The sequence below is a fragment of the Heteronotia binoei genome, chromosome 11 (assembly GCF_032191835.1).
Source record: "Heteronotia binoei isolate CCM8104 ecotype False Entrance Well chromosome 11, APGP_CSIRO_Hbin_v1, whole genome shotgun sequence".
Taxonomy (NCBI): Eukaryota; Metazoa; Chordata; class Lepidosauria; order Squamata; family Gekkonidae; genus Heteronotia; species Heteronotia binoei.
Genome location: NC_083233.1, coordinates 23262429 through 23283247, shown reverse-complemented (window position 1 = coordinate 23283247; position 20819 = coordinate 23262429). Strand labels below are relative to the sequence as shown.

The window sequence follows — 20819 nt, the reverse complement described above, 5'->3', positions numbered from 1 at the left end:
CAACTGTGTCTCACCTCTGTGTTGCTATGCAGGAGCGTTTTCTGCGTAGCAACGTTGCAATGCATGAAGTACCTTGTTTCAAGTCTTAGCCGAATAGCACCTGAACTGGCATCAGCCTCTTGGTTTCTTAATGGGATCTAGTGGATACACAGGTTAGGAGGTCGTACATAATGCTGCCTTCTATTTGTTTTTTAAAAAGAATTTAGGCCACCCCTCCAGGGAAGTATGGTCTCATCTCCCTGTTAGAGGCAGGGCTTTTTTTGTAGGAAAATCCCAGCAGGAACTCATTTGCATGTTAGGCCACACCCCCTGATGCCAAGCCAGCCAGAACTGCATTCCTGTGCATTTCTGCTCAGAAAAAGCCCTGGTTAGAGGTATATGCCCATGGAAGCAATAGGAGGGCTGTTACTTCCAGCTGAGTTCTGAATTCTGTGCTGAAGCCTGGCAGCCTGTAAGCAAGTCTGGCTCTTCTAAAAGGGGAAGAAGGTTCCAGTTGGAACATCTTAGAAAGGCTTGTTCGCTTTGATTGTGCATCCACAGCACTGGCCATTAAGGCAGCCTCTGTCCCCAAAAGGCAGCTAGACGGATAAAGGGAGATATTTCTTCACCCAAAGGGTGCTTAAAACATGGAATTCACTGCCACAGGAGATGGTGGTGGCTGCAAGCATAGACAGCTTCAAGAGGGGATTGGATAAACATATGGAGCAGAGGCCCATCAGTGGCTGTTAGCCACAGCGTATTGATGGAACTCTCTGTCTGGGGCAAGCAATGCTCTTGGAGCTGGCGAGGGGGGCGCAACAGTGGGAGGGCTTCCAGTGTCCTGGCCCCACTGATGGACCTCCTGATGGCACCTGGTTTTTTTGGCCACTGTGTGACATAGAATGTTGGACTAGATGGGCCATTGGCCTGATCCGAGATGGCTTCTCTTACGTGAAGAGGAGTGGTTCAGACCAGAGCTTGCAACCTTGGTCCAGCCTTCTGAATCCTCAGAAATATGGCAGAGAGTGTTTATGACAACTTCCTCTGTTTCTCACTTCCCTATATCTCAGACCTGTGCATCTTGGTCCTGTCCAGCCGCACAGTTAGAAAGCACTGCGTTCCTTCTCAGTCACTGTCTGTCTCCTGAGTATCTCCTCAGGAGGAGGAAGCCTATTTCTTCAAGGTCTTGCATTCTTCTTTTTCCTCTTCAGGAAACTTTGTGGACTCAAGGGCTGACGATAAAGGCTTCGTAAGCGACAAAACTGCTGAATCGATAACTGAGGAGGACGATGACGTGTTTGTGACCTCCCGGACCACAGAGGATTTATTTACTGTCATTCACAGGTAAGGGAGTCATCCAGGGGCAGGCCGAGCATCAGCATACCTCAGGGCTCTTTTTGTAGCAGGAACTCTTTTACAAATTAGGCCACACCCCTCTTATGTAGCCAATCCTCCAAGAGCTTACAGGGCTCTTATTATAGGGCCTACCTACTGTAAGCTCTTGGAGGATTGGCTACATCAGGGGTGTGTGGCCTTATATACAAAGGAGTTCCTGCTACAAAAAAAAGCCCTGGCATACTGTGAGGCGGAGCAGCTGGCAGGGTCCCAGTGTATCTGGTAGAGCCCACTGCCTCTGGACCTCACCCACATGCCAGGCAATGGAGGGCTTGTCGGAGGAAGAAGAATGCACAGAGGTGTGGTGCACGCAGGTGGAGGAGTAGAGGGGAAGGCATGAAGGGGACCTGGCGGTGGACAGGCAGGTACCATGTCCTTCTGACACTCTGTATCTCCTCTGTGGGACCAATGCTGATCGTGTGCACATCTCTGAATGTACGAAACTGGCTCCTACAAAATTAGACTGCTAATACATTTTACTTAGTATCCATCTACCCTGACTTTTAGGTCCTCTCCAGGATCTCAGGCGGTTTGCCCCCCCCCCCCTTGCCAATCTTTTGGAATTTTCTGAAAAACAGTGCTTTTCTTTGAGCAGGAACGCAGTTCTGGCTGGCTTGGTGTCAGGGGCTGTGGCCTAATATGCAAATGAGTTCCTGCAGGGCTTTTTCTACAAAAAAGCCCTCTGTGAAAAAATGGTGATGTCAGAGGTGTGGCCTCATAGGCAAATGAGTTCCTGCTGGGCTTTTTCTAAAAAAAAAAAAGGTTAACTAAGCAGGTGAAAAAAGGGCGATCAAGTAGTTACTGCATTCTTGGACTTCCTGTGATAGATGCCTCTTCAAAGACTCCTGATTGGCTTAGCATTGCGGAATAGGAGGCAGGTCCTCTTATGGATTAAACCGATCAAATGGCAGGAAGCAGAGAGGAGGAATAAGTGGACCCTTCTCACAATGGAGGAGAGTGAGCCATGGGGTCCCTCAAGGAGCAGTATTGAATCCAGTGCTGCTGAATTTGCTCATAAATGGTGTGAAATTGGGAGCGAGCAGTGTGTATCCCTGACATAGATGTCCCAGGAGGCTAGCCTGATCTCAGAAGTTAAGCAGGGCCTGGTCTGGCTGGTGCTTTGAAGGGAGACCACCAAGAAAAGCCAGGGTTGCTACAGAGAGGCAGGAAATGGCAAACTGCCCCAAAAGCCTCTAGCCTTGAAGTCTTTCAAAAGACCCTTTTCTACTGGCAGTGTAGTAGCAAGTATTCAGATGATACCAAATTATTCAGCATGGTAAAAACCAAGGTGGGTTGTGAAAGCTCTGCATGAGAATATCTCTAAATTGGGCCTGTGGGCATCAACATGGTAAATGAAGTTCAACGTAGGCAAGTATAAGTCGGTGCGCGGGGTGGGATAGGGAATGGATTGCACACTTTAAATAAATGTTGATAGTGTCTGAACTGACTGAAACAGAGATTGAAAAGCTCTTGGGGTTGCAGTGGAGAGCTTGATGAAAACGTCACCCCAGTGGGCAGTGGCAGGTCCGTGTTAGTACGGGAACTGAAAATGAAGCAGCATTTACTCTATGACCTCTGTATAGATCGACTCCTTATTTACAGTTGTGGTCATCAATCATAACTCGGAAAGGATATTTTGGAGTTGGGAAAAGTACAGCTCAGGGCACCCAAGAAGATTAAGGGGCTGGAGCACCTTTCCCATGAGGAAAGGCTAAAGAATCTGTGACTTTTCAGTTTTAAAAAAAAAGATGACTGAGGGGAAACTTGTTAGAAGGTTATAAAATTGTGTACGGAGTGGAGAAAGCAGAGAGAGAGAGAGAGGTTTTTTCCCTCCCTCTCATATAATATTAGCAATGCGGCAGTAAAGTTAATGGGTAATAGCTACAGCACAAACAATAGAAAATATTTCTTTACTGTTAATAATAAAATTGTGGAAATCACGCCCTGACCTGGATAGCTCAGGCAAGCCTGATCTTGTCAAACCCTGGCAAGGACTTGAATGGGAGACCCCCAAGGAATACCAGGGTCATGACGCAGAGGTAGGCAATAAGCAAACCGCCTCTCTGAAATGTCCAAGCCCCATTAGCGGTCACCAGAAGTCAACCATCGCTTCTTGGCATATACACACACATGCATGCAAATACTCACCCAAAAAAATTAACAAAAAGAAATTGTGGCATTCATCCTCAGTGGATGTAGTGATGACTATAAGCATAAATGGCCATAAAAAAAAATCTGGATAGATTTATAGAAGATAAGTCTTCTCACTGGCTGCTAGCCATGATAACTAAAGGGTATCTCCAGTGGCAGACTGGGTCTAAAAGTATCGGTTGCCAGGAGACAAAGGGGGCCCACCCACGACTATAAGGCTATCATTTGATTTTTATAAGAAATAAATAAAATTTTCAAAAAAAAATACGTAAGTGGGGAAAAGGTACAATTAAAACTTTTGTGAAATAAAATGTCTATGTATTTTTAGTAATTACAGTGTACATACATTGTACATTTTACTGGCAGTATGCAGTAGATATTAAATGTAAATATTTAATATCTACTGTAAATTTTAGTTGCATTAGTTGCATTACAGTAATAATATTGAAACTTCTGTTATATTTTCAAGCTACTAAAAAAAAAAAAAAAAGGTATAGGTAGTCCCCTGTGCAAGCACCAGTCGGTTTCGACTCTGGGGTGACGTTGCTTTCACAATGTTTTCACGGCAGACTTTTTATGGGGTGGTTTGCCATTGCCTTCCCCAGTCATCTACGCTTTCCCCCCAGCAACTTGGGTACTCATTTTACCCACCTTGGAAGGATGGAAGGCTGAGTCAACCTGGAGCCGCCTACCTGAACCCAGCTTCCGCTGGGATCAAACTCAGGTCATGAGCAGAGTGCTCCTACTGCAGTACTGGAGCATTACTACTCTGTGCCACGGGGCCTTTTTCAAGCTACTAAAAGGACATTAACATTTTTAACATATTGTCTAATGCAGGGGTGTTGAACTCATTTGTTATGAGGGCCGGATCTGACATAAATGAGACTTTGTCAGGTTGGGCCATATTGGGCCAGGCCATGTCAAACTGGGCCATGTGTGTACCTATTTAAGGTTAGGTAGCAGAGACATAAACTTTATAAAGGACACAGACAAACATAATAAAAGGGGTTTTAAAAAAAACATGCTTAAAGCATTACCACTCATTGGTCTTAAAGGTGCTTTCTTTGTATTTTTCCCATGGAGCCCAGGGACCTGGGCAAAGGAAGCTCTGGCTCTTTCCTTCCTTCCCCAGGGAACCAGGAGGGGGAGGAGCCTCAGCCAATAGAAGGAAGAGAGGCTTGGCTCAGTAGCTCTGCTGTGCAATTGGGAGAGCCTGGCAAAGCAAGCTATCCCTCCTCCCCTTCTTCCCCAAAAGAGGAGCGTCAGTCACTGGAGAAAATAGAGGTTTTGCTCTGTAGTTCCTGTGCCATTGAGCAAGTCTTGCAAAGCAAGCTGTTATGCAGAAGGAAGCAGATGACAGCCAGTTGCTCGGGGACTAGATAGGAGCACTCCAGGGGCCTGATTCGGCCCCCGGGCTGCTTGGTTGACACCCCTGGTCTAATGTTTAAGGGAACCCACTTCATCATGGGCCCACTTGCCATTGGGCAAGCTGACACCCTGGCTAGTCTGCCGCTGGGTATCTGCATTTGGAGGCAGAAAACCTCTGAATCCCAATGCCAGGAGGGAGCATCAGGGGAAGGCCTCAGCCTTTATGCCCTGTTGTTGGCCCTCCAGGGCAACTGGTCAGCTGCTGTGTGGACTAGATGGACCACTGATCTGATCCAGCAGGGCTGTTCTGATGTTCTTTTTAATTTTATTTTAGAAATCCAGTGGGGGTACAGGGGAAAAAAAGGAGAGGGGGAAAAAGTGTTATAGGACATAATTGTGTGTGTCAAAGGCAACCAGGGAGATCAAAATGTATAGGACAAAGAATATTTTCCCTTTCATCCCCTTCATTGCAATGTTTCTGATGTTCTTGACTGTTTTTTGGTTTGTGTCTCGCGTTTACAGATCCAAACGGAAGCTCCTGGGCTGGAAGGAACCCAGCGATGCCTTTGGGAACCGGAATTCCCAAGTGTCCTCCAAGAACGCTGATTGCCCTCCAACGGGCAGCATGAGAACCTCCAGCAGGAACGAAGACTTTAAAGCCCTCCTCCAGAAGAAGGGGGTTAAGGGAGCCTCCGGCATCCGCACGTCCGCAGCCGAACTGCTCAAGACCACCAACCCACTGGCTCGGAGGGTTATGACCGAGTTTGCTGTGGACGGGACGATCCCGGGCCCGAAGGCCATGCCCTGATTGTGTTTGAGAAAGCCCCGCCTCTTTGTGCCGTGGCCCGCCCTGTCCCAGGGGAGACGCGCTTGTCTGACGGTCAGGGTGAGCCTGCTCCCGTTGGCATTTTCGGCATCTGTGTCGATATATTGGCAGTGGCAAAACTTTTTTCTGGTTTTTGCTGGGGCGGGGGGGGGGATTCCGATTTCAAGAGAAGTGTCTTAAATGTAGAGCACATACATCCGCTATATGGAATCAGCCCTGCATCGTTACTGTTCAGAGAAGGAAGGCTTTATTTCCTTTTTCGGGTTGGACGGAGGGCCTCGCGTGGATGTTCCTAGACAGGGCTACTCTGGGTTGGTGTGTAGCTTCCCCAGTTGCACGAGGCGAAGCAATGCTTCCTTGTTCTTTTTCCAGGTGTACAAATGGGGGCCCCCCTCCTGTCCTGATTTCGTGTCTGCGGCAAAGCTAGCTTGGAACTGTTCAGTTTCTTTTTTAGCATGTGGTACTTTCAGTGGCTTGTAGGATACAATATACAGCTGTTGTGGCTTTTTAAAAACAAAAAAATCTCCCTCCAAAATGTGACCTTGTCATGTTCGGGGGAGAGAATAAGCTGGGCTGGAAATCAGGCGCCGTTCAAAAGATGCTCTTGGACTGCAGAGTTGGCGCCTGATACTCTTCCAGCACTCCATGGAAACATACCATATTTCTGATCTGGTCCTGATCAAATCCAGTGGGAATTAGCAAAACCTCCAAGTGTCCTCCGCGAAACTGCCCAGAAGCCCACCTCGTGCTGCAGACCTGATTTTCAAGTTCAGGCTCAGAAAGGGAATTGACGCAAACACTGTCACTGCTGCTTGCAGGACAGAGAAAATGCAATGTGTGGCCTCTTTGCAGAACAGCCTTAAAATGGGAGAACTTGGTAGATGCAAGATGGGGAAATGAGAGACCTGCTGCTTGGGCACCCTCCTGAAAGGCAGCCAGTGCTTGAATAGCACCCCTTTTGACACAGCCCTAGTCCTTTCTGTGAGGTTGCTGGTTGAGCTGATGTATTTAAACAGTGCAAGGCACCAGGGTTCAACAATGATCGGCATTGTTGCATCTTGCAGGGCTTTTTTTGTAGCAGGAACTCCTTTGCATATTAAGCCATGCCCCCCTGATGTAGCCAATCCTCCTGGAGCTTACAGTAGGCCCTGGACTAAGAGTCCTGTAAGCTCTTAGAGGATTGGCTACATCAGGGGGTGTGGCCTAATATGCAAATGAGTGCCTGCTACAAAAAAAAGCCCTGCATCTTGGCAAGGTTGGCTGCAGATGTTCCTCCGATTCCATTGTATTGAATTGATCACTGGCAATCTTTAAGCAGCGACTGGATGAACACTTGTCAGGGATGCTGCAGGCTGATCCTGCATTGAGCAGGGGGCTGGACTAGATGGCCTGTATGGCCCCTTCCAACTCTATGATAGATGCAACAGCACTGAGTACTTTGGTCCTTTCCTCTTGAGTAAAGAAGAACCAAAGTCTCAAGTCCTGCCCCAAACCACAGGGCAGAGGGAACTCGCCCTCTGTCCACCTTAGCAGTATCACACTTGGGCTACCAAGCAGTGCCTCCGGACAATCCATAGCCACCACATTGCAGACCCTAGAAACAAACAGCCGCTGACAAGGGCTAACATTAGAATGCTGAAGTATTTGAATTCCAGGCAAGGTGTGAGTTCGTGTGTTTTTTTGCTTTTGAAAAAAGCTTTCCTTTTCCAGGTTCTCTTGCTGCAAATTGAGAGAGACGCTTTGAATGGTGGCATGGGGTTTCTCCCATGCTAGGATCGCAGCATGTCGATAAGGGAGGGTTTCTGGGTTCTGGGTGTCTCCCTGAATTTTGAAATATGCCCCAAGTGAACCTTGGGAAAAGGGTATTGCTCAAACTGCATCAGGAATTTTATATGATACCTATATATAGATGTACGTGTGCAGGAAATCTAGTATTTCCCCACATTTTCATTGCACCGTAGCACGACCAAGAAAGAGATCCGAGGATGGGGTTATGGTGGAAGGGGCAGGCTCAATCCTCAGCGGCTGCTTTCACCAGGGGCAGAGCTGTCTAGTCCCAACCTGGTGCACCCAAAGATATCCCCTTTGTATTCTTTTACTCATACAGAGGTGGGCATTTGACGTGGGCAGGAGGAAGTAATGTAATGGCTGTGGAAACCGGGCTGCGGTAAGGACAGAAGCTGTCCTCCACTAGCCAGGGGTTCTGCAAGGTGGGTGTTTGCAATATGTCTGCACGTGTGAAATGTACAGAATGCTCTCCTGCCCTGCCCTACACATTCTCACAGTGTAAAAGATCCCCCCCTCCCCAGCTCCTGTGTATATCTCCTGCTCATTGTAGTGAAGGGCATTTTGCAATTGTTTTTATGAATTACACCTTATTACCTTTTGTGAGCAAGAGGTTGCTGAATTTGTTCCTCTGCCAAACTTTTTTTTTTGGGGGGGGGGCATGTTTACAGTCTGCAGCTTTTCCCACCCGTTCGCAAAACTAATGGCCTTACAGTAAATGCCTACAAGAAAGACACTTCAGTATTCTTCCCCTTATTAGCTGCCACCTTTCCCCACCTCATGTGACTATAACACAGGGTCCTGCTGTTGAAAAGCACTGATAACAGGGAAGAAACCCCAAACAAGTGTGCTTTGAAAGACAATCAATTGAAATATCCCAATTTGTAGCTACCAGTCAATACAGTCCCAGTAGTCTAATGTGCTGCCCTCTAATGGTCTATACTGGTAGTATCTGATTCCTTCCCCCCTGCTTTGTGAAGTCTAGAGTCCTGTTTGATTCCTGTTATCGATTTTTTTTTTAAATGGAATAGCAACATGGGAGGTTTGGAGACACAAATCACTTAATCAGTTTTCTCTGCATGTAGAATAAATGACATATCTTACCAGGCAGAGTTCCCCCAAAGGCATTTTTAAAGCCGGTCAGTTTCACCAGCAGTGAAACTGACCAAGCATACTAGCCTTTGTCAGGAATCTCCAAAGGCCAGTGCAACAGTGCTCAATACAAAGCTGTTTCTCAGGGTGCTTTCACAAGTTAATCTCACATAGAAGCAGGGCACATAACTGCTTGTCAGGCCAGAAAACTCCCCACTCTTCAGTCCACAGAAGAATGCGAAAACAGGAAGCACAAGTCATTTTTACTTTCTGTTTCAGCATCTGTAGGAGCAGGTAGAAGGAGTTTGGCAGCACTGTCCCTTATACTAGGGTGGATCCAACCATCCTTAGAGTAGCCTTCTTCTCTTCCTCCAAAGGAAGAGCTGCTGAAGTCAGGAGCAAGGCTTCCCGCTTGAGCCAAAAAGAAAGGTGAGGGACAAATATTTTAATCAATAAATACACTTTGCTCAGTGGAGGGTTTAAATATTCTAAGTAATAAATAAACTCTGCTCAGTGGAACGGGGGGATCCACCCCAGTCACGGAGAATTTTTGTGTTTGTGTGTGAATGAGGGCACATCAAAACTATGTTACAGATCTCAACTGATGATATTGGGACTCCAGACATAAATGGGGAAATGGACATAGAATTTGATGCAGTATCTTAAAGGATTCAGCCTGCTGGATCCTCTTCTTTAGGTTTTCTGCCACAACATACCTGTGTTACACCTGGCAACAACAACAATGTGATTTAGGATTTAGAACTTGTTTATTACCTATTTTAGGTCTTTGGTAGTGTTTTCCTTCATATGGATGGTGCTGGCTGCTTATGAACAAAAGCCAAGGAGGGGAATGATCAGTTAGGACAGCTAGTCAAAACTTTCTTTGTTCTTGTACCCGATCTGTACTGTAAAGTTGTTTTAATAACATGCTTACTTTCATAGCTTTCCCCCAAGGATTTCTGGGAATTGTAGTTTGATGATGGCCCCAGAATTCTCTGCCTAGGATTGTTCTGTAGCAGAACTACAAGTCCCAGAGTTCCTTGGGGTCAGAGATGATTAATAGGTTATTATAACGGCCAGGTGGATGTACCCTCGGTTTTCAGCAGCAGGATACCATTCTTGTGCCATGGGTGTCCCCAGCTCTCACTAGCCACTGAAATTCAGGTTCTCTCTTAATATCAGCAGCTCTTCATAGATCCCAGGTAGACCATTATGTGGCTCAAAATGTGTATTGTACATACTGACTGCCTGCTTGGATGGGACCCTCTTGCAGCCGGTGGGCACAGGCTGATTGTATTTTTTTTAAAAAAAAATAACCAAAAAGTGCTCCTATTGAAACAGGGTGATAGAGAAATAGATAGCTGCAGCAAACAGCGACTTACTGCTGATGAGAAGTGAAACAGGGTATCTTTTTAAAAATAATACATGTCTGCAGGGCTTAGTTTTTGTACGAATCCCACTGTATCCGATCCAGTTTTATAATGCCGTAATACCCTATGAACCCAGTCTAAACATAATTCTGCATTACAGAAAGACTTCTTGCTCTCTTTGGCTTTGTAGGGAGCTGGGTGTGTCTGGGCGGGGATACCAAAGCAGCCAGCCTAAGTTACACCTCAGGGGTCTCTCTGCCTCCTTTTGCAGAACCTGCATTCTCTGCAAAGCACTTTTGAATTGTGACATAAATGTGGGAGACAGACATAATTCATTGCTCACTGTGCTGTCGTGTTGGCCACCTTGGAGACCAGAGACTTCAAAAGCGAGCCCATCTTCTGGGTGCTGGAGAGTGGGTGACCACACAGCACATGGTGCAACATGAGCCTGGCTGGGGAACGTTTGTTATGACCAGGGGTGGAATTCTAGCAGGAGCTCCTTTGCATATTAGGCCACCCCCCCAATGTAGCCAGTCCTCCAAGAGCTTACAGGGCTCTTTTTTGTAAGCTCTTGGGGGATTGGCTACATCAAGGGTGTGTGGCCTAATATGCAAAGGAGCTCCTGCTAGAATTCCACCGCTGGTTATGACAGTCTTATGTAATGCTGGAGAACAACCTCCCCTCCCCACCACAAAAAAAAATCTACAGAAAAGCTCAGGAACCCCTGCAAGGGCTACAGTCCGAACAGGAAATTGTACCTGTTGGTCAGATAATAACTACACTGATTCAAACTTGCAGAAGACATGGATGGTAGAGTCCTTTCTGGACTCTGCCACTGCAGGGATGGGGGGGTGGGGGTGGGGGGAAGGATTGCACATTTTCTATTTTGAAATGTACCATATCGGGGCAAGCTTACTTTCTTGATATTTCGGCTTTCTATGTAAAGGAAAATGCAGGATTTTAAAACATTCAAGCAGGCGTTTCCTGGACCTATGACTTGAATTGGTCTGGTGTGGTCCAGAAGAGGTACACTGCGTGGTTTTTCCATATGTGAGAATTGTTCCTTAGCTTGTGTGCCAAAACATGCTTGCTTGGAAATAAAGTTCCGTCTAAGTCAAGAGATTTGCTTCCAAATGTAAGTGCTTAAGATCAGGGTGTTAAGCCTCCATACACAATGATGGGGATTCTTTTTATTGGACCAGCTGGTATCAACATCATTTCCTCTCCTGCTAGAAAGCTGAAAGAAGACTCTCAGAATCTTGAACCTAGGCAGACCAGAATGTGTGGACGGTTCCTCCCTTTTGAGAGAGATGTGGGAGCCAGTTAGGTGTAGTGGTTAAGTACGCGGACTCTTATCTGGGAAAACCAGAGTTTGATTCCCCACTCCTCCACTTGCAGCTGCTGAAATGGCCTTGGATCAGCCATAACTCTGGCAGAGGTTGTCCTTGAAAGGGCAGCTGCTTTGACAGTCCTCTCAGCGCCCCCCCCCCCACCTCACAGCGTGTCTGTCGTGGAGGAGGAAGATAAAGGAGATTGTGAGCTGCTCTGAGACTCTGCGATTCGGAGTGGAGGGTGGGATATAAATCTAATATCATCTCCTCCTTCTCCTTCTTGAATTACCTTGGAAAGTTACCAAAACCTAGGTTTGCTTTTGAGATACAGAAGTTGCTCATGCAGCTGCTTTGGAAGCAGAGAAGGGGGCAGATTAGCAGCTTTGTAGTGGTGTGCCATCTCGTAGTCTTTTCTTTTCTTTTTGCAAGAGCCTGAAAAAATGTAAGCTTTGCCATTGTCCCCTGGAAAACCTTGAGGGAGAATAGCTTTAGCGCCTGGCTTCTTCCAGCAATGCCAAGAGCCAGTCTCACAAGTCTGTTCTGCTGACGCTTGCTGTGTCAGCTCGTATTAATTACCTCCAAGTACGGGCTGTAAGCGGTGAGTTGTGTCAGTGCGGTTTGGAGGCACCTGAACTCGGTGCCAGGCCTACTAGACAGGAGCCAGGGTGATGCAGACCCTGCTGGAGAGGACACAGAAAGCCAAAGGCAATTTTGAAATTAAATTTTGAGCCAAGACGTGACCTGAGAAACAGATTTACAGTATCCGCCTTAACTTGTCTTGCATTCTCTCAAGCCCAATGAGGCCAGAAGATCTAGAAACACTTCCTTCAGTCTTGTTCTTGTTTCAGTCAAGTGTTCCATACTAATGCTTTGGAGCAACCCCCCCCCCCGGCAATTCTTTGTCTGTCTTTGCTTCAGAGTAGCATGGTTGTTTGAATTTTAGGAATGTGGCAGGAATAAAGTCAGCATCCAGATGACTTCATAGGTGATGTCATTGCCAACCAATGGAAACTGGAAAAGGGGAATAATTCATGGTCCAAGGCCAGTAACGCCACTGCTGCTTATTCCTGGCAGTGCTACTAACTGAGCTGACTTATCCCTGCTGAGGATTTCCCATCCTCCTTGCCACGCTTCTCTTTGCCCCCAGCTTCTCTTTATATCGCAAGAGATTCTGCCCGGCTCCAACAACAACTGGGAGTCTCTCAGAGTCTCATGAGATTTGATGTGGCAGCTGCTCACAGCTGTAGTGCCCACCTGGAATTTGTCCATCTCAGCCACTGATGGATCCTTCAGGAGCCCTGTTCCCTTGATGATGTTTCTTTATGCTGCGAACTCTTGATCTGATTCCTTATTCTCTGGCATCTCAAGCTGAGTCTGTGAAATAACCAACCTTGCATCCAGTTTGAAATGTAGTATTGGGAGTAGAAGAAATGCGTATGGTCCAAGAGAACGGAGAAACTGGATTTTCTCCCCTCTTAGGGAAAAGCTAGAGTGTTGTTAATGGAATATAATTTATTCCAGGGATGTCAAACATGTGGCCCAGGAGCCGAATTAGGCCCCTGGAAGGCTCCTATCAGGCCCCCGAACAACTTGCTCTTGTCTGCTTCCTTCTCCCTCTCTCTTGCTTCCTTCTGCATCTCAGCTTGCTTTGCAAGGCTTGCTCAGTCACACAGGAGCTACAGAGCAAAACCCTGATTTTCTCCATTGATTGAGGTCCCTTCCCCTCCTGGTCCCCTGGGGAGGGAGGGAAAGAGCCAGAGCTTCCTTTGCCCAGTTCCCTGGATCCCTGGGAGAAATAAAAAAAAGCACCTTTAAAATCAACAAGTGCTGATATCTTAAGCATGTTTTGTTTTAAGGTTTTAAAAAAATCTTTAGTCGTGTTTGTCTGTGTCCTTTAAAAAATTTATATCTCTGCTACCTAATCTTAAATAGGTATACACATGGTCCAGCCTGACATGGCCCGGCCCAACAAAGTCTCATTTATGTCAGATCCGCCCTCATCACAAATGAGTTCGACACCCCTGATTCTTTACTTCATTTATAGGCTACTTTTCTCCCAGCTGAGGGCCCAAAGTGACTTCCAGCATTCTCCCTTTCTCTGCGGAGTAGTAGCCATAGAGATTTGCACCTCCAGTCCGTTAGCAGATTTATGTCAAGCAGCGCAACATAATTTTTGTTTCCTTCATTCATACCTTGCCTTTCTCCCCAGTGGGAACTTGAAACAGCCAACGTTATTCCCCCATCATCTGTTTTATCATCACAACCATCTTTTGAGGTAGGCTAGGCTGAGAGTGTGTGACTGCCTGGCCAAAGGGCATCCAGCAAGCTTCTATGGAAGAGTGGGGATTTGAATCTGGGTCTCCCAGATCCTGGTTAGGAGTGTGCATTCAGAACAACCCAAGCTGAAAATATAACCGAAAAATACTTTATCTGTATTTTCTGGATATATTTTGGCTTCCCAAATGAATCTGGGCATTCATGGAAAAACAGAAATCCCAAGAAAACCCTGTATATATTTGGAATTACCAGTAAATCCAAAAACAGTGGCAACTGAGAGGCAGAAGCAGATCGCTTGTGCCTCTCAGCTGTTGGTCAGGCTTCTGCTGCAGCCCCTTTAAAGTTTAAAGGGACTGCAGAAGACAGCCCAAGCAAGGATCGGCTGTTCTGGTGGGGAGCAGACTGTTCATGTTGGCTAGGCTTGGGGCTGGCTTCTTGTGCCTCCTGATTTAAATCGGACTGCTGGAGAAGCCAGCCCCAGAAGCTGCTAAGCTGCAGGGAGCAATCTGCTAGCCACAGCACGGCAGATCCAGGGGCCAGCTTCTCCTGTAGCGTGATTTAAATAACACTGCAGAAGAAGCCAGCCTAGACAGGTCTGCTTGAGGCAGGAAGGGAGCTCCCCATGGCACACAGATTGTGGGGCCAGATTCTCCTGCAGTGTGGTTTAACCCATGCCACAGAAGCCAAGCCAGCCTCAAAATTGGGCTGGCTATTTTTTTTTACTAGTATTTTTGTGTTATCTACTGGTGCAAAAAAAAAAAAAAATCAGGATTCCTGAAAATCCCAGATCCGAATACCATACTGGTATTGGTAGAGCCTTTTTTTGTAGCAGGAATGCCTTTGCATATTAGGCCACTCCCCCCTGATGCAGCCCATCCTCCTGGAGCTTACAGTAGGTGCTGTAAGAAGAGTCCTGTAAGCTCTTGGAGGATTGGCTACATCAGGGGGGAGTGGCCTAATATGCAAAGGAGCACCTTCAACATAAAAAAGCCCTGGGTATTAGAACCCAGGATTTTTCAGAAATGTTGAAATCCAATAGACCTGAACCAAAAAAAAAAACCAATTAAAAGAATTGCACACCCCTAATCCTGATCTGACACTCCCAACTGCTACACCAAAGAGATTTGAGTCTTGCCATGGTTAGAGCAACCACACAGGAGTCTTGACTGGCGCTTCTTGTTTCATGGGTCAGATTCAAGCACAGCTATTTGGAAAACTTGTGGCTGGGTACATTTTGAAAAATCTTCCTTCTATTTTTGCACATTGTTGCACGTTGTTATCATGCCCTTTGGCTAAAGAATGGTGCATTTACTAAGTTGAATTTCCATGTTGCGTTCTTATCACACCCCTGTGAGGTACTTTAGCCAGGGACCCAACAAAATGTGTAACGCGGTGGACTTCTTGTGGGTTGAATTCAGAGGTGTAATAAAATGGTTAGGGTAGGGGGGTGGAGGAGAAAGAGCGTAACCGTTTCCCCATCAGCCATTTTTCTCCCCATCTTCTTTTCTCTTTGCAAGGTCTCTCTCTTACTGCTCCACTGATTCCTTTACAGTCTTTTCAGTTCACATTACAGGCTTTAGTGCAGGGCTGTCAAACTCCTGTCTCCTGAACCACACCTGGCCTGCCCAGGGCTTCAATCAGGCCCACAGCAATTTTCTCCCCCCCTCCGCCCTGCCTGTCCTCCCCCTTTGAAACTCCGAGGCTGCCAGTGACGTTCCCAGTTTCTTCCGCCTTGTCTTTGCTGGCTGTAAGGAAAACACAGAATGGATTTTCCATTAAGGTCTCTGTGCCCAAAGACCTTAATGGAAAATCCATTCTGTGTTTTCCTTGCAGCTTTATGCTGCAGTGTAGTTCAATGGTGCGACGGTAAGGCAGTTTCACTTTTTGCAGCATTTATGGCCAGTTGAAGCTGCTTGCAAATAAAGGGTTGATGCTTTCAGCCAGCTCGCCTATGCTGAATGGACCTGAGAACTGGTGCCTAGTGAGTATAATCTGGGAACCCACAGCAAAATCGGGATATTACACTGTGCCTGGAAAGCTGAGTAGACTTGGAGGCAGGGAAGGGCAGAGAAACTTGCAATGCCCAGCCATTTCATGTTTTCCCTGGCTGAGAGCATTTTATATTTTTAATTTCTGCCATAATCCTTGGGCTTTTTCTTGATGTTTTATTTTAAAAACTGCATTGCAAAATCCCACTATTCCCCCACCTCTCCATTTTAAACAAAGTATCACAAGAGCTTTAGGCATGTTTGTATTTTAAGTTAAAATAATATCTTTAATTGTGTTTATCTATATCCTTTATAAAGTTTATATCTCCACTATTACATTTTATGACATGTAAAGCTCAGCCCCAAAAAGTCCCATTTGTGTCAAATCCGGCCTGCGTAATAAATGAGTTTGACACCCTTGCGTTAGTGGGTTCTTGTCTACAGAACAGAAGATCTGTTCATATGTAATATATTCAGTGACTAGAGACTAATGATAAATTTGCTCAAAGCGGAAAATTTTAAAATATCCAGACAAATATATGTATTTGGCCAAGCCATGGCAGGTTAAGCCAAACCAGGGAGGTAAATTTCATTTAATAAAGCAACTGGTTAAGCAATCAAAAATTTTATTGGTTAAATATTAACAAGCCAACAATCTGTCCCATGTACATACGCTTAGCCAACTCTGCTGCTGATTTTTGCGAAGAAAAATTAACACATTAAATGCTCTGGTGTCAGTCATGTGTAGGCGATTAACAATAAGGTTAGCATTGGAAAATGTGCATCCCACAGGCACGGATGATCCCAGAATGTGTTTTTTGCCTGTTTGCAGCCATGTAGAAGGCTAAGCAGCCCCGAGTCGCAGAGTGGTAAAGCTGCAATACTGCAGTCTGAGCTCTCTGCTCACGACCTGAGTTTGATCCCGGTGGAAGCTGGGTTCAGGTAGCTGGCTCAAGGTTGACTCAGCCTTTCATCCTATTGAGATCAGTAAAATGAGTACTCAGCTTGCTGGGGGGAAAGTGTAGATGACTGGGGAAGGCAATGGCAAACTGCCCCGTAAAAAGGCTGCTGTGAAAACGTTGTGATCCGACGTCACCCCATGAGTCAGAAATGACTGGTGCTTGCACAGGGGACTACCTTTACCTTTTTAAAAGGGTAAACAAATCCTTATCATTGAATGTTTTACATCCGTTCTTCGAACCAGATCAAGCACAACTGTATTACCTTCAAGTCACCCTGAGTGAAGCTCCTCCCCCAAATCTTCAGGAATTTACTAACCTGGATTTGGTGACTCCTAGGTAGGTAGGCCTTATGCGTAAGCTGGCCCTAACAAGTTCTCATGTTTGCAGGATCTGTGTACCAATGTCCCCAGTGCTTCTTGACCTGAATGTGTTTGTACTATTTAAATACATACGTGTCTGTTTGTGTTTTTACATCTTCCACTTCGAGCAAAGACTTCCCCTCTTTGTGATTGTAGTCTTTTTAGACATTTCCCTGTGGCCTTTTCTCCCTTGCAGAAACCAAAGCTGATCTTTTCCTCTCTCCCCCCCCCTCCCCTGTTGGAGTGGTTCAATTCAGTTCAGTTTTGTCCTTCCATTGCAAATCTCCCCCCCCCCCCTTGGAGCAGTTCAGTGGTGTCATCCTAAGAACAAGCCCAGCTCCTTTCTATTAATAGTCCTTTGTCTCTTGGGAGGTGTTACATACCCCTTCTGCTCAGATGAACCAGAATTTTTGCTTTTAAAACTGTGCTCGGCTCGCCTGGCTGCCTCTACTTGCTTGGCTTTAATTACATGTTCCTCCATCCGTTGCCATGGATTTTGTACAATTAAGGCTGCAATTAACACCCCGGCTCAGACATTCAGGAAAAATATATCATAAAAATGTCCATGCTTTGTTCATTGTTAGATATAATCCCCCCCTTTTTTGTTCCTGCTTTTTCTTTGCTGCCCACCTAGTGAGGCCAGTGAGGTAGGAAATGGTGCCGTGGGGAGCCTCCTGCTGTTCCAGGGGTTCCAGCCATGTGGTTGGAGGCTTATCCTCCCCTTCCTCTCTCTCCCATGCAGAGCACTTCAGAACCAAAGTGTGATTTGAGGGCAGCCTTTGCACAGAGGATGGGATCTTGTAGGTTGCAAGTCCTAAGGGCTGCTGGTCATCTTTCCACACACCCCTTTCCCATAGAAGGCGATCTGGTGAGGTCAGGCTTAGGAAGGAAGCCTGCTGGCCTTTATCGTTCCAATGGAGAAATATTTGTCTCTTTTGGTTTTTCTCTCTTGCTCAGAGGAGCTACAGTACAACCTTACATCAAAGGCACCAATGAGAGATGTTCAAGGCCTTGAACATCATGGCCTTGAACATCTCTCCCCCTTTTTCTTACGTGGCTTTATGAGTCAGGGGGAAAGGAAGTGGGAATTAAGAAGCAATGAAGAGGAGAGGGCAGTGAGATAGTCTGTGCATGTTCAGACTTAGAAAGGGGGAGATTAGACTCCTGCCCCAGTACAAATTAAATGACACTACTCTAGAGTTGTTTGCTGTGCATGCTGCACCTCTGATTTTTTTTTGGGGGGGGGGGGGTGGAGCCTGTGCAATTTTTGACTCGCCGAAAAGCTATGTGGCTTCCTGTGGATATTTCCCCCAGATTGTTTATCTTCTGAGTGCTTTCTCAGGATCCTGCTTCCAGAACTAATCAGTGCTTTTGTGGGCTGCAGTGTCCATAATACACATGCTCAGGTCTTTTGAGAGTTGGTTTCCCCAGGGTCCCAAATTTTGTCAGAATCATCCTATGAGCTCCACCCTCTCTGACATCTGCAGCCAGATACTGATTTTGGAAGTGTGGGGCATGGGGGAGGATAAAATCCCCTGCTTTGAATTACTGATCCTCATGGAGCATTGAAGGTACCAGTGAGTCGATGACAGATACAGGAATGGTTGTCCTCACTAGAGAGGAGGTCATCTTGCACCTGAAGGAAATTACAGCCTTGTTCCCAATGATGTGCACAGTGCCATTCCACAGTGCAGGTGGCTGAACATGGCACCGTACAAAAAAAGATCCTTGCATAAAAGTTAGGCTAGAACCCTGCTCCTTGGCATCTATATGCAGGGGAGTTTTCTTTAATAGATAGCATAACCAGCTTCAAGAGGGGACTGGATAAGCATATGCAGCAGAGGTCCATCAGTGGCTATTAGCCACAGTGTATTGTTGGAACTCTCTGTCTGGGGCAAGTGATGCTCTGTATTCTTGGTGTTTGGGGGGGAGGGGCAAAGTGGGAGGGCTTCTAGTGTCCTGGCCCCGCTGGTGGACCTCCTGATGGCAGTTGGTTTTATTGGTGTGACACAGAGTGTTGGGCTGGATGGGCCGTTGGCCTGATCCAACATGGCTTCTCTTATGTTCTTAACGTGGACGAGTTTACAGGTATGTTAATCCTCACCTGCCGTCTGAAGTGGCACAATCTGCAGGAGTATACCCCATCATCGAGGGCTCTGGCACACGAGCGCCAGAACACACTGGTGTTGAGAACCAAAAAGGTATTCAGGCAGCCAGATCAATGGCTATGAGTGCCATTTCCCCCAGGAATATGTCCCCAGTTGTCTATGTTGCTTTTCTAGAAGTTATAAATAAGATTGTATTTGTGTTGCACAAGAATGAAATGTTTGCTGGTAAAAAAAGAAAAATTGCAAAGGAGCATTTTGTAGAGCTGCTCCTGAGAAGATAACTGTTTATGACTTTGGTTGTAAAAACAGTAAGAAGGAAAGTAATAGCTGATGAAGTTGAGGTTGACAGGAATTCCAGGGGAGGGTGAACTTCTAAGCTAGGGATGCAGAGTTCCCTGGACCATTTGTGTGGGAGGCCGTAGTGCTGCCTTGTGTTTTGTTAGCAGAAGCAAATCCCTCGTATTTAACCTGAGGAACCCACCACAGTCTCCCTGGCACAAAAGGTGTAGAGTTAGCTCTCATTCCCACTTACAATTTTCAGGCTGTTGTTTTTGAGCTTCAGGCTCCAGCAGAGCTTGAAGCAGCCCCACAAGATCCAGAGCGAACAAATCCTGTGAGAGACCTTGGTGCTATCTTGGTTTTCTTTCTCCTTGTTTGGCCTTCTTCTGCCCCGGTGCCCTTCTGTCATGAATTGGATCAGTACTGGTTTCGACTCAAGTACAGGTGCCAGGTAAAAAAAAGACTTGCACCAGAGAGGCACGGGGAACAGCAATTCCCGTTACTTTTGTCTCACAGCCTTGCTACCCCAATGGCGACTTCCATATGGGAAGGCTATTAACTCTACTGCTTAGCTTGGTGACTCGCGTATAGGGTGATGGAGTTCCGGTCTTGCATGACAACCTTTTCTCCTTTTCCGTGCCTGCCTCCCGGACCCAAGGTGGGGGCAGGAGATGGTGTGAGCACAGCTGTCCATGGTTCTCTCTCGCTTCAGAGATTTCTGCACCTCGTCCTTCAACCAAAAACTCAGGAATGCGCTGAAGTACCAATGATTGTAAATCTGAACAGCTCGGATTCTCTTCACTTTCCGAGCAGGTGTCACAGTTGTCAGGAGGACCAGGTATCCTCCTGAACTGCCCACCCCACCATCCTGGTTCAATCTCTTGTCAATGCCAGAGCCCCTTGCTTGTTGGGGTGCCTTTTGTGGGTTGGGTGGCCAGAGCTGGATGGAGATGGGTGGTGGATATGGCTCTCTCCCTCCTGGTCTTGAAGATTTTAATGGGCATATCCTATTCTGATCCACCCCAGTTCCTAATTATAGGTAATGTAATAGTTGGGGGGGGGGTCCCAAAATGTTTCAAAGTTTTTCACATTGGTAAGCTGGTCATTTTACACTGTTGACGTTAAGTGAATCATCAGAATGTTTAACAAATGTATCCCTCTAAGTCAAATCTGAAAAGCTTTGCAGTTAAAAGACTGAATTTCTGAAAACGAAAGCGAATGTTCAGATTTGTTTCATGTTTCCTATCAAGGTTTAGGGTAACCCCCCCCCTTTGTTCTATCTGAGAACCTGTTTGAAGGTGACTGGTTGATTTCCATTTTACCGTTTTGATTTGGGGCTAAGCCCGTTTTCTTAGTCTCTCCTCGGACACAGTGTAAAGATTCTGTCTGGACTCTGCAGCCGCGGCTCCACTCGGCTGGCCTTTGCCCTGTACCCGCACCATCAAACCTCATATCTTCCTTTTTGCTTGCCCGCCTAACCGTCCCCGAGAGAGTGACATCACCACTAGCAGCAGTGGAGAAGGGGGAAAGTGACGGAACGTGCAATCAA

The 20819-nt window shown here is 46.5% G+C and overlaps 1 protein-coding gene across 3 annotated transcripts in view; it reads left to right on the top strand.

The window, feature by feature from the left end:
• NHSL2 (NHS like 2) overlaps window positions 1–5709 on the top strand; it is a 58305-nt gene extending 52596 nt beyond the window's left edge. For all 3 annotated transcript variants that reach the window (XM_060249549.1, XM_060249550.1, XM_060249548.1), the window contains 2 exons: window positions 1191–1323; window positions 5416–5709. In XM_060249549.1, the coding sequence (XP_060105532.1) occupies window positions 1191–1323; window positions 5416–5701 (419 nt within the window). In that variant the 3' untranslated portion in view covers window positions 5702–5709. The remainder of the gene's footprint in view (window positions 1–1190; window positions 1324–5415) is intronic.
• Window positions 5710–20819: the final 15110 nt, after the last annotated feature.